We start from the raw sequence: 16,260 nt of genomic DNA on the forward strand, positions 1-16,260 counted from the left end.
CCGCCATGGGGAGCCAAGGAGAAGGCCTTCACCTAGAGAGCCACTTTCTAATCTCCCATAGAAGGCCTCTCTGAGCTCCCAGCCACAACCACTACCAAGATCAAGCCTGCTGCTATCAATCCCTGAACTAGCCAGAGCTCCCCCCCCCCCCACACACACACACCTCAACCCTGGGCCAGATCCAACCCACCAGCCCAGATTCCATTCTTAGCTCTTCTGAGACGTCCAGAGGTACCTGAGTGTCCAAAAGCCTGGGAACCCCATGATCCTGGCCTCTTCACAGGCCTAGGTTTCAGAAACCAGCTCCAAATGCTCTGTACCTTAGACTGCTTTCCCACCCCTGTAGGGGTGTTCTGGGCTTCACTATGGCCCAAAACCTGCCCAGTGACAGTGTGGGGTAAGCACAGTCAACTTCCTGTGTCCTGCCACCCCATGTGGCTGAGCCCTGTGGTGGAATAGATGCAGAACCCATAATCACATGTGTATAGCCAAGGGTCCACATTAAAAGAAAACACCATTGTTTGTTTTATTTTATTTTACTTTACTTTAGAACATAAACATTTCTTAAAAAATTTTAACAACCTTAATATTCAGAATCAAGTTATTGAATTTTTTTTAATCCAACAATTTTTGAAGAACAGAAATAAGATCTTATACTATTATTTTTTTTCACCAAATTCAGGCAATTCTATAGGCTATCTCTAAGAACACAAAGTAAGCCTATTATAGTTCTATAATCATGTAGTATACAAGGTAACAAGATATAACAAAAGCAAGTAATACAACAGGTAGGAGAGAAAAGATGGAGAGGAAATAGAAATACTTTAATTACAAATCACTACAAAAAGAAGGGGGAAAATCCTACTACTCAATCTGATTTTTAAAGTACTATGAAGTGGAATTCAGCTTCAGGTGGTATCTCAGGACATCTTTTAAGCAGTCTGGCACTATGATTCTTGGTTTGTTTCCTCAGAGCTGCTGGAAGAGTCACTGAAATCTCCACCTCCAGCATTAATTCTAATACCTCTCCAACTGCGTCCATAATTTGACTGTGTCACATGACTCATGAGGAAACAAAGCATGCTGTTGTTAAACAGGGAAGTGTGGCGCAAGGTAAAATTATCTCGTTTCAGCTTATTAATTTTAATCACATTCTTTAAGCCGGCAAGCTTCTTGGAAGGTTCAGCTATGGGTGACCAGATTTTGACTTCATGGTCTAGCCCACTGGATGCCAACACAGGTAGGTAAGGATGTGAATCAATACAGTTTATTGTTCCTCCTTCATCTGCCTCTAAGAACTGAACGATCTGGCAGGATGATTTTTCCCAGATGAAGATATGCCCACAATCGCTACCACTCATCACGAATTCACTTCTTGGGCCATAGAAATATACACCTTTCACTGTAGAATTATTTCTGTGTCCTTTATATCTCTTAGCATATTGAGCTCCATCACTATCAGAAGAGTTGAAGATATAAATATCTTCATCATTGTAGCTAGCCAGGATCTCTGTGCCATCATAGCTGTACATCAGAGATGTGATGTGTGCTGGGTAATCAGAGCTAAGAAGGTGATGAGGGCAGAATTTTTTGAGAACTCCATTGTTGACATTCTCATCAATTTTCCTTTGGTCATAAATCCTCATAAACTGATCTTGCCCACCTACAGCAAACTGGTAGACATTGGCAGGATTCACAAAGACTGTATACAGTCCCACTTTCTTATCACCATCTTTGATTACAAGCAACTTTGAAGCTGGGTGGGCTTGTCTGAGGTCAATATTGAAGACAACTGCATCTTCACCTGAAGTTAAGAACCTAAAGGGGGAATCTGGTTCCAAACCCAGTCTATGAGATGCTCCCCCATGCTTCACCAAACGCTTAGTCATGTGGGTGCCTGCCACAGCAGATAGCTGTGCAACTCGTACCTGCCCATCACGGCCACACATAGCCAAGATGGCATCATTACAGTTGGGAAGGAATTTAGCCTGCAAGATATTATTTTTGTGGCCACTGTCAAAGTTCAGTACTGATCGTTTTTTAAGCCAGTCCCATACAATCACTTTTAGATCATCACTGCCACTAGCCAGCAGGGTGCCATGTTGGTTAAAATGAACAGTGTTGACACATCCAGAATGGCCTTCAAAAACATGCTCTAGTGAGAAACGCTGCACAAATAATCTTGCACCACAGGCTTCATACACAAAGCGACCACTTGAACCCAGCTGCCTATCACGAAGAGCACTAAGGACATTCCATCGAGGTCTTGGGAGAGGAGATGTCTCTAAAGCTATCCATTCATCTATCAAGCTATCATCTTCAATGTCATATTGCTCACTGCTGTCCTCACTGGTCTCTTCATGCATCTCAGAGCTCTCTTCCTGATCATCTACATCCTCACCTTCCTCCAACTCATGGTGCTGAATCAGTCTGCGCACTGCTGTTGCTTCCACAACCTCACCTCCCTCCAATCCATAATGGCGGGAAAGACCTTGTCCTCCCTGTGCTCCTATAACCTCTCTAGCCTCCAATTCATAACGTTGGAAAAAACCTTGCACTTCCTCAGCTTCCACAACTTCTCCTGCCTCCAACTCATAGTAGGGAAACATGCTTTGTACTACCTGTGCTTCTACAACCTCACCTTCTTCCAACTCATAACGGTGGAACAGGTTTTGAACATTCTGTGCTTCCACAACTTCTCCAGCCTCCAGCTCATATGGATAGAACAGGCTTCCCCCTCCCTGCCCTTCCACAACCTCACCAGCCTCCAACTCGTATGGATGAAAACGCCTTCCCAGACTCTGCTCTTCCACAACCTCACGCTTCTCTACATTTTGAGGGATATATGAGTTTTCCAAACAGCTGATAAAATTGTCAGAGTCCTCCAAGCTGGGAAGATTGGAATCGCCATCTTTGTCATCTTCATCATCTTCTTCGTCGTCATCGTCACCCTCATAACCCTGGTAACTATCAACAGAATTTACATCAGTACTTTGAGGGCTTAAAACACTGCTGTCTTCAGTGCCAGTAACATCACTGCTTGGTGTCAGACTCACTTCTGGATCCATAGTTTTAATGTCAGAAATTGTCTTTGTGTCCACCAGGGCACCAGAAGTCTCACCCAAGCAGCTGAGTATGCTTATATTCTCAGGGGTCTCTGCAGCATTTGTGTAGCTCTCATGAGATGACATTTTGAAGGAACTTGCTCTAGTGGATATGAACTGTGGAAATCACTAACCACTCTGACTTAAAGCCAGCAGGTTCACCAAACTAGCAGACAACAGATTGAAGAAGTGAGAGTCCAGGAGCTACAAACACTCTGCATAGTTGTCCCACTTAAAAATGAGAGACCTGTAAATAGGAGACCATTAAATACAAAAGTAAAATGGCTGAAATAAAACAGCATTCTGATGTGATGAGGTTCAGAAAACCTCTTACCTTACCTCTCCAGGTAACCTTGGGTAACTTATTGTTTGTTTTTGTTTCTCTTTTTCTTCTCTTCTAGATGGCTGACTGGAGAATCACAAGGCAAGGGGCAGCAATCACTCTGCACAGTCGTCACATGCAAAATGAAAGACCTATAAAACGAGAGACCATTAAATACAAAAGCAAAATGATATCCCTGAAACCGTGTGCTGGGGTGACAAACATAACACTGTTTCTCACCTCTCCAGGTAATTTACGGCAATGTACTGCCTTTATGTTTGGCTTTTTATGTTCTTTTCCTTTCTCCTTTTCTTGATCTCCTCTCTTCTAAAAGACACACATGAAGAAGCAATAGGCAAGGAGCAGCAAGCACTCCACACGGCTGTCACATGCAAAATGACCAAAAAAAAACCCAAAAACCAACAAAACAAAAGAACAACAACAAAAAAAAAACAGGAACCATTAAATACAATGGCAAAATGGTGGCCTTGAAACTGTGTGCTGGTGTGACACACATAACACTACCCGTTTCTCACCTCTCTGGGTAACTTACAGCAATGTACTGCCTTTATGTTTTGCTTTTTATTTTCTTTTCCTTTCTCTTCTTTTCTCAATCTCGTCTCTTCTAGAAGATACAGGAGAAGAACCACGCGGCAAGGGGCAGCAAGCACTTGGCACGGCCGTCACAGGAAAAATGAGAGACCTGAAAAGGGGAGACCATTAAATACAAAAGCAAAATGGTATCCCTGAAACTGCGTGCTGGTGTGACACACATAACACTAGCCATTTCTCACCTCTCGGGTAACTTACGGCAATGTACTGCCTTTATGTTTGGCTTTTTATGTTCTTTTCCTTTCTCTTCTTTTCTCGATCTCCTCTCTTCTAGAAGACACACGTGAAGAAGCAATAGGCAAGGGGCAGCAAGCACTCTACACAGTTATCACAGGCAAAATGACCAAAAAAAAAAACCAAAACCAAAACCAAAAAACCAAAACCAAAACAACAACAACAACAAAAAACAACAAAACAAAACAACAACAAAACAGGAAACCGTTAAAAACAATGGCAAAATGGTGGCCTTGAAACTGTGTGCTGGTGTGACACACATAACACTAGATGTTTCTCACCTCTCTGGGTAACTTACAGCAATGTGCTGCCTTTATGTTTTGCTTTTTATCTTCTTTTCTTTTTCGTCTTTTTCAATCTCGTCTCTTCTAGAAGACACAGGAGAAGAACCACGTGGCAAGGGGCAGCAAGCACTTGGCACGTCCGTCACAGGAAAAATGAGAAACCTGTAAAATGGGAGACCTTTAAATACGAAAGCAAAATGATATCCCTGAAACTCTGTGCTGGGGCAACAAACATAACACTAGCTGTTTCTCACCTCTTCAGGTAACTTACGGCAATGTACTGCCTTTATGTTTTGCTTTTTATGTTCTTTTCCTTTCTCTTCTTTTCTCAATCTCGTCCTTTCTATAAGACACACATGAAGAAGCACGAGGCAAGGGGCAGCAAGAACTCGGCATGGCCATCACATGAAAAACAACCAAAAGAACACCAAAAAACCAACAACAAAACAAAACAAAACAACAACAACAACAGCAACAGCAACAACAAAACAGGATACCATTAAATAAAAAGGCAAAATTGTGGCCCTGAAACTGTGTGCTGGTGTGACACACATAACACTAGCCATTTCTCACCTCTCGGGTAACTTACAGCAATGTACTGCCTTTATGTTTTGCTTTTTATGTTCTTTTCCTTTCTCTTCTTTTCTCGATCTCCTCTCTTCTAGAAGACACACGTGAAGAAGCAATAGGCAAGGGGCAGCAAGCACTCCACACAGTTATCACAGGCAAAACGACCAAAAAAAAAAAAAAAAGCAAAAAAACCCAAAAAACAACAAAACAAAACAACAACAACAAAAAAAAAAACAGGAACCATTAAATACAATGGCAAAATGGTGGCCTTGAAACTGTGTGCTGGTGTGACACACATAACACTACCCGTTTCTCACCTCTCTGGGTAACTTACAGCAATGTGCTGCCTTTATGTTTTGCTTTTTATTTTATTTTCCTTTCTCTTCTTTTCTCAATCTCGTCTCTTCTAGAAGACACAGGAGAAGAACCACGCGGCAAGGGGCAGCAAGCACTTGGCACGGCCGTCACAGGAAAAATGAGAGACCTGTAAAAGGGGAGACCATTAAATACAAAAGCAAAATGGTATCCCTGAAACTGCGTGCTGGTGTGACAAACATAACACTAGCCGTTTCTCACCTCTCCGGATAACTTACGGCAATGTACTGCCTTTATGTTTGGCTTTTTATGTTCTTTTCCTTTCTCTTCTTTTCTCGATCTCCTCTCTTCTAGAAGACACACGTGAAGAAGCAATAGGCAAGGGGCAGCAAGCACTCCGCACGGCTATCACAGGAAAAATGTGAGACCTGTAAAACGGGAGACCGTTAAATATGAAAGCAAAATGGCGGGCCGGAAACAGCACACTGACATAAATGTACATCACGGTAGCTGATGAGGTTCAGAAAGCTTCCTTTCTCACCTCTCTGGGTAACTTAGCATAACTTACAGTTTTTGTTTCTCTTTTTCTCCTCTTCTAGATGGCTGACTGGAGAAGCACAAGGCAAGGGGCAGCAAGCACTCCACAACTCCACAAGGTCGTCACAGGAAAAATGAGAGCCCTGTAAAACGGGGAGACCGTTAAATACGAAAGCAAAATGGCGGACCAGAAACTGCGTGCTGGGGCAACACACATAACACTAGCCGTTTCTCACCTCTCCGGGTAATTGACAGCAACGTACTGCCTTTATGTTTTGCTGTTTCTTTTCTTTTCTTTTCTTTTCTTTTCTCGATCTCGTCTCTTCTAGAAGACACACGTGAAGAAGCACGCAGCAAGGGGCAGCAAGCACTCGGCACAGCTGTCACAGGAAAAATGAGAGACCTGTAAAATGGGAGACCCTTAAATACGAAAGCAAAATGGTAGACCGGAAACAGCACACTGACGTAATGTACATCACAGTAGCCGATGAGGTTCAGAAAGCTTCCTTTCTCACATCTCAGGGTAACTTAGTGTGACTTACTGTTTTTGTTTCTCTTTTTCTTTTCTTTCTTTTCTTTTCTTTTCTTTTCTTTTCTCTTCTCTTCTCTTCTCTTCTCTTCTCTTCTCTTCTTCTCCTTTCTCTTCTCTTCTCCTCTCTTCATTTATTCTTTTTTATTCTCTCTCCTTCTCCTTTCTTTAATTACTTTAATTTGTTTCTCTTCCCTTCCCTTCCCCAACCCCCTCTCTCAGCACTTTAAGAATTCTGCTTCAACAGAGATAAGGTTGCTATATATAGTACTTATTCTCATTTTCTTACATTCTTCTCCTGTTTTTTGTAAACAAAATATTTGTGGGGTGTATGAAGGAATCCAGTTCTTATGTGAGTTTTGGGGATTGGTCTGGTGTTGTCAGGATTGAATACAAGCACTTTTACAAGCTGTACTATCTATTCAACCACACAAAGTTTTTGGAATATTGTTAACTTGGTACACTTTTGGAAATAGACTTAGTAGAGACCTATTAGGAAATAAGTGGTCTCTATTTAAAATTATTTCATAACCCTCTTAGTGCTTTGTCTGAAGTAAATGGTTAATGAAGATAAAAGCAGGTACCATTGGAGGTCAATTAAGAACTCTGTATCTAGCGATTTTGTAACATATAATAAATTAAAACAATTCAAATATATTCATAAGGCTTTGAAAATGAAAACATTTATCTAGCAAAAAATATATACAGGTAAGCCACAAATGACAGTATAACTAATTAATTTTCTAACAAACAATTTTTTGTATGAACAGATGTCAGATTCTATATTAAACTCACTTTTCCACAGAAATATTCAGTTATCTAAAATTTGAGATTAAATTTTAAATTTTAAGTCTCCTGTACTTCCTACAGGATCCTGTACTGAGCAGAATTTAGTCCCCTCCATATAATCAAGGTTAATATCAACTCATGAATTCAAAAAGTACATGGACATGAATAACTGATCTACCAATTTAAGACAGAAGTATGTTCGCTGTCTCTTTCCATATACATGTTTTTAGAGTCCATTCAATTTAAGGTGCTTGTGGAGCACCAACCTAATTTTATGAATAAATAAATGATATTATAGAACTACAAAAATATTTTCTATAGCCTTCAGAGTGTAAAGCAGTCTTTGGTGGAGTATTTTAGCAAATTAGAAGAGCTGCACAAAGAATGATCATTGATGTCACTATGTTAGTTACCTCCAGATTTGAATAATTTATATTAGGATGATAAGACTATATTTTCTTTTGTGTGTGAAGGAGTGATTGATGTATATGCATGTGAATGTGTCTGGACATGCACACAAGCTTGCATGCATGTGCATAATGGTGTGCTTACATGTGAGTGCATGCTTTTGGAACTAGAGAGTGATATTAGGTATCTTACACTATTTTCTTGTTACCTTTATTTCAAGAAGGGAACTGTCAGTGAACCTGAACCTCGCCTTTATGACTAAATTGGATGTCCAGTGAGCCCCTGGATTCAACCTGGCTTTGCTCTTCAGCAGTGGGCTTACAAGTGCCACTACCATTTCCAACTTTTTATCAGTGTTCTAGAGATCTACACTTAGGTCTTCATGCTTCAAAGCAAACACTTTCCCCCATCAACCATCTCTCCAGGTGCTATTTCTAAGTATTATAGTAGCTGCTGGCAGAAATAATGCCATAATAAGAAAAATAAGGATCTCTGAAAGTAATTCTAACAATGAAATTTGATACAAGCTGCAATATAAAGTCTTCAAAGTAGAAAAGTTCTAAGGTTAATGATAGTGGAAGAAATACATAAAAGAATACTTATCGCAACTTTTTAATAATAGTACAGTTACCTGAACACCAACAGAAGTACTTCATGATTAATGTGATGAATAGATTAGCATATATTCTTACAATGTATAGTATATAAAAATGAGAACAAATGAACTAAAATTGACAGCATCAAGTTTAAATGGTGGCTCATATCTGTTATCTTTGCACTTAGGAATTAGAGGCAGGAATATCAGTATTCCAAGGGCAGTGTTGAATACATAGAAAATGCAAGGCCAGCCTGAAATACTTGAGAGATTTTCTCAATTTTTTTTTCAAAGGTATAAACATGGATGAAACTTAAATCACAGTATTGAGTGAAAATAACAGTGGGAGAATGGTAGCTAATAACTTGACTTTTATGCATGTCTATGTAGTTTTTATCCCTAATATAACTGATTTGAAAGACAAGGAAACAGGTATCTCACAAGTCAGAACAAAAATTATTTTATAGATTTTTGGAAGTTGGATGTCTTAGTCACTGTTCTATTGCTGTGAAATGACACCATGACCAAGGCAATTCTTAACAAAAAAGCATTTAATTAGGAGCTTGCTCACAGAAACAGAAGTTTAGTACATTATCATCATGGTAGAAAGCATGGTGGCATGCAGAGTAGTGCTGGAGCACTAGATATGAGCTACTTATTTATGTTTTCGTCTAAGCTGAATGAATCTGAGCTTGGCATGGACTTTTGAGACATCAAAGCTTACTTTCAGAGACACACTTCCTCCAACAATGCCACATCTCCTGAAATACTTTTAATGTTTTCAAATAATGCCACTCTCTCATAACAAAACATTCAGATATATGAACAAATGGAGGCATATTGGAGATGTCAGTACCATAGGATCATCACCAAGAGAAGCAGCAGCAGTGGAGTGAATCATCCTGAGCTTCAAGTGCTATAGAGGGTAGAGCTAGAGAAGTAACGCCAGCCCTTTGGAGGAGCCCAGACGATCATGTGTGAATTCCAGTCATTGAAACAAGAAGCTATAACACTGAAGTTGCCTTGGAGATCCCAAGATGTTCAAGATGCCAGAGCCATGAGATATCTGCTAAGGAATGCTTCTAACAGGGAGTTGAATCAGCCCAGGAAAAGATGTTTGTTGCAATCAACATGGATGGAAAATTAGTTGGAGATCTGAAGACCACTTGGATATCAGTTATGGAGAGGCAGAGTTTGGAGTTTGTCCAGCTGATTTCCTGTCTTGCTTTGGGGATTATAGTTAAGTGATTGGATGGCTGTCAGAAGAAACCTTGAACTTTAGACTTTTATCATTGTTGAGACTGCTATAGACTATGGGAACTTTGGAAGTTGAACTAAATGTACATTTTTTATTATGCTATGGCCATATTTGACCCTGATAGACTCAAGTTTTTGAACAGGCCTATGGGGTCCAGGGAGTGGAACGTGATGGTTTAAATGTGCTTGGCCCAGGGAGAGGCACTTTTTGGAGGTGTGTCCTTGTTGGAGTAGGTGTGCCTTTGTGGCCATGGGTTTAAGGCCCTCACCCTAGCTGCCTGGAATTTAGTCTTCCTCTAGCAACCTTCAGATGAAGATTTAAAACTCTCAGCTCTTCCTGCATCATGCCTGCTTGGATTCTGCCATATTCTGGCTTTGATCATACTAGACTGAACCTCTGAACCTGTAAGCCAGCCTCAATTAAATGTTGTCCTTTATAAGACTTGCCTTGGTCATGGTTTCTGTTCACAGCAGTAAATCCCTAACTAAGACAAGGACCAAGGCCAATCTTAACAAAGAAAGCATTTTACTGGGAACTGCTCACTGTTTCAGAGGTCTAGTCTATTATCATCACTTCAGGGAGCATGGCAACATGCAGCCAGGTCCTGGAGTAGTACCTGAGAGCTATATACTGATTCATAGACTAAGAATGATACTCTGAGTTTGGCATGGGCAATTGAAACCTCAAAGCCCACCGCTAGTGACACACTTCCTCTAACAAGGACCTACTTCCTAATCCTTTTAATCTCTTACAATAGCACCACTCCTAGGTGACTAGTCATTCAAATATATAGTTTATACATTTTCACAAAGAAAAATGAAGAATGTGTAACAGTGCAGTGGAAAGCTACCTAATCTGGATTTTCTTTTGGGCCGTTTTGTATAGTCCTATACTCCTGGGTCATCTTCATTTTGTTTCACTTCCTTTTCTGGATAAGATCCAAAAGGTGGAAAATAGTTAAAGATGAACAGGAGAGCATCAGACAGATTATAGAAAAAAGTGTTTTGGATTGAGTGGAGCAAACAGTAAGTAGACACAGCATAGGACAAATCAAATCCATAACTGAATATAATTTATGTTACAAGTTCTCAAACTTTTATACCTCAAGACTTGTATTCAATATAAGGTTTATCTGTTGACATTTGACATATTGGAAATAAAATCTAAACAGTGATTAGCTATATATTACTGTATTTACAGAAATGGTTAAACCACTGCATATTACCATAAGCTATATATTTTTTGAATGATGGTTAATGTTTCTTAAACAAAATACATTTAATGAGATTGGCATTATTTTTTAACATTTTGTGTATTATTATCTAGTTTATTAGAAAACATCTGGATTCTCATAACCACTTCTGCATGCAATCTGTTTCTATATAATAAGTTAAGTATTAGCTAGAAAATTTGACTAATATTGTTAGAGGGTAGAAATTTAAAATAAAATAATATTTTAGGATTATAAGAAAAATAATTTTGGCCCTGAGATCTACAAAACAGGTTTTACAGACTTCTGCCACAGTGTTCTCAAGCATAATTTAACAATTAAAATAAATATAGAAGCAGTGGATGATGCATAAATAATTCAGGTAAGGAATTAACTGGTCACATTTGTATTTGTATTGTGCTCCTGAGGTAGGAAATAAGTTGAAAAAAAGTCAAGGATAAATATATGGAAACTAGTTAAATATGAACAAGTTATTTTGTGGGAAGACTGCCATACAGATTCATTTACAATCCTGGTGAGGGTTTTTGTTGTTGTTTGTTTATTTGTGGTATGTGTGCATGTACATGTATATGTGTGTGTGTGTGTGTGTGTGTGTGTGTGTGTGTGTGTGTGCGTGTGTGTGTGTGTGTGTGTGTATGTGTGTGTGTATGTGTGTGTGTGTATGTGTGTGTGTATGTGTGTGTGTGTGTATGTGTGTGTGTGTGTCTTTCTACCTCCATTCAAAAGTAAGTTTTTTTAAAGCAAGTACTAATGGGGTTTTTCAACGTAGGACTTGAACTCAGGGCCTTATTTTTGTTATGCAAGTATGCTATCATTGGGCTAATATACGTATTTGAGTATCAATTTTAAATGTGTGAGTTTGTGGTTTTCTGTTATATGTTTGTGGTATATATGCCTATAGATGTGTAGGCATGCTCATATGCACACCAAGATTAGAAGAGTACTTACAGTGTCCTTATCAGCCTCTCCCTTACCTGGAGCATGGATGGGGACCAGTAAGCTTCTCCTGTCTCTGCCTTCTACTACCCAGGTTTCAAGGCAGATGTATATGTATCTTTTACATAGGTACTGGGGTCCAAATTCAGGTCAAAATGCTTTCTCAACAGGAACTCTTACACCCTAAGATATTTCCCTAGTCCTCTCAGGGATCCACGTGATTCATTTCCTTTAACTATAGCTTTTGGCACCAAGTAAAGATTTTTATTAAAAATGAAAGAAAGAAACAGATAAATACCTATTAGTGTGGTGCATATAAATGATGTATTTGAGGCAGTGAAAACAGAGAATTAAATAAAAATTGTATTCTTGAAATATTTTGGATGAACTGAAAGTAGCATTATCTGCATATTAGAAAAGGATCTTTGAGGAAAGGGGGGACAATGCCCTGTTTATTATATATCTGCAGTGTGTGATCTCAATTCATGGAAAGGAAAAAGTATGAAAATTGAAGGAGAAGTTTTCTGTGTTCATTTAGATTATGATGAATTTCTGTTTTTTTTTTTTGTGGAAATTGAAATTTCCTTGACACTTTGGGCTTTAAAGTTATTAAAACTGTCTTATCTAATTAAGCCAAGATCACACTATACTCTAATATTTGTTTTCAATGTTTAATATTTTAGTGTTTGTTTTTAGTACTTTTGATGTCTTGGTGTTTATTTTTAATGTCTTAGTGTTTTAAATATTTAATAAGAATTCTTAGATGGTTCCTGGCCTATATTTCTGGTTCTATTAGTAAGTGCAGCTTTACCCCAACCAATTGGGATTAATTTGGCTGCAGCTTGGTGGATGATATTTTGTATTCACATTCACTTTAATATACTCATAGATTCCACCCAAAACATAGAAACTGCATTACCTTTAAAGTTGTGTGAAGGAATCTTTTGATCTAATTATTCATATGCACACATAATAGAAAATATAGAGGGTGGGAGACAGAGTACTGTGAAGCATTGTCTTCTGTTACTTTTGCACTCAAAAATTCATAGAAAATGTGGTTACCTTAATAAGACCTGCATACATTCAAGCCAGCTGGAATTTCAGCAAAGATGGTATATGTTCTCATGACCCTTCCACATTATAAGAATCTATTAGCATCTGATAGTTGCTGAGGGAAAGAGAATCATTCTTTATTGAGAATATGCTCACCTATAAGATTTCCATGCTCTAGTTAGTTCCCCCTCACAATGCATATGTAGAAAACACTGACTAGATTTGCCAGATTATTTAAAAGAAAAAGACACGAGTTTTGAGTTATAGAATGTCCTAACACCATCCTCTGACAAGCTGTTGTTATAGTTAATGAATATCAGCAAACAGGGATCTTAATAATTTACAATTCATTACATAGATATCATGTGACTAGAAATGAGGAACCATTATGTGGACTATGTTGTGAACATCTTTAAATGAGTTCAAAAGGTAACAAAACAATCTGCCTTCCTGTTTTCAAGAGAGTTCTCCCAACAGACAGGAAAGAATACTTTAAGCACTAAATATAAATCAGTTTTTATGTCCTTTATTGCTGTAGATTTTTCCATCTGGTTAGAGTTGTTATTTTATCAAGTACCTGTCTATTTAGCATAATGCCTTTATGTTTTGTTTTCACTGTACTCAACAGGCTTAATTACTGTCCCCTCCCAAAGGAATGGGAATCATTTTAAAGTTAAAAAGAGAACCATCTGCATAGATAGAAAATAGCAGTCATTTCATTAGATTTACTCTATTTGTTTTGGTTTTAATTATGCCAAATATATCAATATATACAAAAAAAAAAGATTACCACCTGACATAAAGGATAAAGAGAACCCCTTGATTCAATTTTTTTTACTTTAAATTAAAAAGAAAGTTTTCTTAAGTTTCAGCTTTTGATGCATACTGCATATTTTTCTTTGCTGCACAATTTCTTGAGTTACAGATTGTGACACTAATAAAAAGAAAAACTTTTGAAAACTATATTTTTAATATAGATTATTAATTATTCATTCAATTAATCTTTCAATGAACAGAGGTTTTGCATTTTCATGCATTCACTAGAATTTTTATAAATTAAATGAACAATGATATTACTTCTCAGGGTGTATATAATAATAGGCAAAATATTGCTTGCTGGACATCTATCCTAGTCTAGTCAATGAATTCCAAGAAATTGAGAAAAGCTGCCTTAAAAATTAGATGGACAGCACCAGAAAAACTGAGTGTGACCTCTGTGCGTGCATGCACACACACACACACACACACACACACACACACACACACACACATATTAAATCAAAAGAGGTTTAGGGAAAAATGGGATCTTAAATTATGGAAAATTGAGGAAACTATTGAGAAATCCTAAAAGAGATTAAGTAGCTAGTAAACTGAAGAGAAAACATTTACCTGGAAACATCTGAAAATCCAGATAATTTTGTAAGTGCAAATTAGATTCTTTTGGAATAGTCAGAGACATTTTGATTAGACTGTTCATTCAAGTGAAAGAACATATTTAGAAATCATCTGAAACTGAAAATACCTGTTAATCACACTTAAAACTTCCATGCACTACTATCCAACATAGAAGTTGAAATGTATAACAATAAAGCTCATTTTCACACAGACCTGAAATATTATAAACTAAAGAAGCAACACCTCAAACCCTAACATGTCGCTGTTCTAATCTCTGGAAATTAAGAATAGAGAGCTTAATAGAAGAATGGATGTTATAAATGTCATTAAAGTTCTTGACAGAAGAATATCCATAGTTTATTAACATAGGCCTGGATTTGATCATTACAAGCCAGCAGCAAAGAAAGTAGGAAAGGCAGAGTCAGAAATGTTACCATAGAAGGAATAAAAGAATGATGAAATCTAGGAAAGAAAGGTTGTTTCTTTTTTATTTTTCTTTCTTTTCACTGAAAATGAAAGAAATTTTTGTTTGTTTGTTTGTTTGTTTGTTTCTAAGGCATGCACTTAAACTGGTTTTAAGACAGAGTGTGCAGGCAAGCCCTTACCATCTCAATACCTCAGCCCACTCACAAAAAGTCCAAAGCCTTCTTACATCAAATTGATAGGGTACGCATACAATCCTGCAAGCATTATAAAACAGGCAAGGCTTATAGCAGCTTAGCACCTTCCACACTTTCCATTGTGCTAGAGAAATTGGAAGGTCCAAGGTAAAGATTCCTTGCTTTATATTCGAGTTGGATTCTTGGTGGTCCCTGGTGGTCTGTGGGGACCTTGAGATCTGGGCATAACATGCATCATTTACAAAAAAGCAATCTTCTCCAAGCATGGACTTAGGTTCTGAGAGTGTGGACTACATATCTGGATTCTGGGGAGCTTTGGAGAAGGGTGAGGACTTCCTGCAGCCAAGTATCTCATGGACACTTGGAATGGCTATTTTAAAAAATTACAATCAAACTCCCCAACCACATTGTCAGACTTTGGAGGATGTTTGCTCCAAGCAACTACAGTCACCTTAATCTTTCCAGTTTTTAGATCCTAAGTCAGAAGCAACAAAACAAAACGAAAAGCAAAACAAACAAACAAACAAAAACACATAAAGCCATGTCGAGGTTGTCTTACTTTTTGTTTTCTTTATTTTTGATTTTCTTCACAAGTTAGACTTTGTCAATAAAAATGTGTAAAAATATAGTTCAATAACTGTCTGTCTAGAAGCATTTGCAGTGCACAATGGAGGGGCTAGACTCCTGATCCATATCTTCTAGAAGGTAGACAGTGACACCAAAATGGAGTTACCAGTCCACACAGAGTACTTGCAGTCAGGAAGAGTGATCTCTGTGGTGCTGGGAGCCAGAGGAGTGATGTCCTTCTGCATCCAGTCAGCAATGCCTGGGTAAATTATGGTGCCAAGAACAGCACTGTGTTTCCATAGTCTTTACAAATGTCACTGTTCCATTTAGTGATGGTATTCAAAGTAACTTCATGGATGCACAGGATTCTATACATAGGACATAGGGCTGGAAAAGAGTCTTGGGGACAGTGAAACTGCTAATTGCCAGTAGGGATGACCTGACCATCAAGCAGCCAATAGCTTTTCTCCAGGGAGGAAGAGAAAGCAGCGATAGTCATCTCTTTCTCAAAGTCCAGTGTAATATAGCACAGATTCTCTTTGACGTCACACATGATTTTCTTTTCTGTTGTGATGGTAAAGCTGAAGCCATTTTAATTGTATGCAAGTATTAAGGGTTAGCAATACAATGAAGAACAAACAAGGCAACAAGCAAAGTCCTGTGATTACTCCCTTGAAAGTTGTTTCCAAGGGCTTATCAGAATGACCAAAATATCTGAGTCCACTTCCTTGTCCAAGCCCAAAATCCAATTCTTGCCGGAAGCCTACTTCTCTTGTTCTGCCCTAAGATTAACATTTCCCCTGAATTTACTTCCATATTCTAGCATAAAATTAGATTCCTGCCTGAGATTACATCCTTGTCATGCCCTAATGTCAGATTCCTGCCTGGAGCCCATTCCCTT

General features: G+C 38.3%; 1 protein-coding gene and 1 pseudogene across 2 annotated transcripts; both read right to left on the reverse strand.

Annotated features, from left to right (window-relative positions):
* Positions 1 to 517: 517 nt before the first annotated feature.
* Dcaf8l (DDB1 and CUL4 associated factor 8 like) lies at positions 518 to 6,359 on the reverse strand. Of its 2 annotated transcripts, NM_008821.2 has the most exons (12): positions 6,215 to 6,359; positions 6,010 to 6,121; positions 5,720 to 5,869; positions 5,444 to 5,610; positions 5,146 to 5,217; positions 4,811 to 4,899; positions 4,571 to 4,718; positions 4,221 to 4,308; positions 3,980 to 4,129; positions 3,667 to 3,753; positions 3,439 to 3,578; positions 518 to 3,351 (listed from the first exon to the last, which is right to left on the reverse strand). In NM_008821.2, the coding sequence occupies exon 12, from the start codon at positions 3,189 to 3,191 to the stop codon at positions 948 to 950; it is 2,244 nt and encodes a 747-aa protein (NP_032847.2). In that variant the 5' UTR covers positions 3,192 to 3,351; positions 3,439 to 3,578; positions 3,667 to 3,753; positions 3,980 to 4,129; positions 4,221 to 4,308; positions 4,571 to 4,718; positions 4,811 to 4,899; positions 5,146 to 5,217; positions 5,444 to 5,610; positions 5,720 to 5,869; positions 6,010 to 6,121; positions 6,215 to 6,359; the 3' UTR covers positions 518 to 947. The 2 variants fall into 2 exon arrangements, with proteins under 2 accessions (NP_032847.2, XP_017173915.1); XM_017318426.2 differs by lacking the exons at positions 3,667 to 3,753; positions 3,980 to 4,129; positions 4,221 to 4,308; ... (5 more) ...; positions 6,010 to 6,121; positions 6,215 to 6,359 and having other exon boundaries at positions 685 to 3,351; positions 3,444 to 3,538.
* Gm14804 (predicted gene 14804) lies at positions 15,431 to 15,948 on the reverse strand (annotated as a pseudogene).

This window comes from Mus musculus, chromosome X, assembly GCF_000001635.26.
Source record: "Mus musculus strain C57BL/6J chromosome X, GRCm38.p6 C57BL/6J".
NCBI classification, from domain to species: Eukaryota; Metazoa; Chordata; class Mammalia; order Rodentia; family Muridae; genus Mus; species Mus musculus.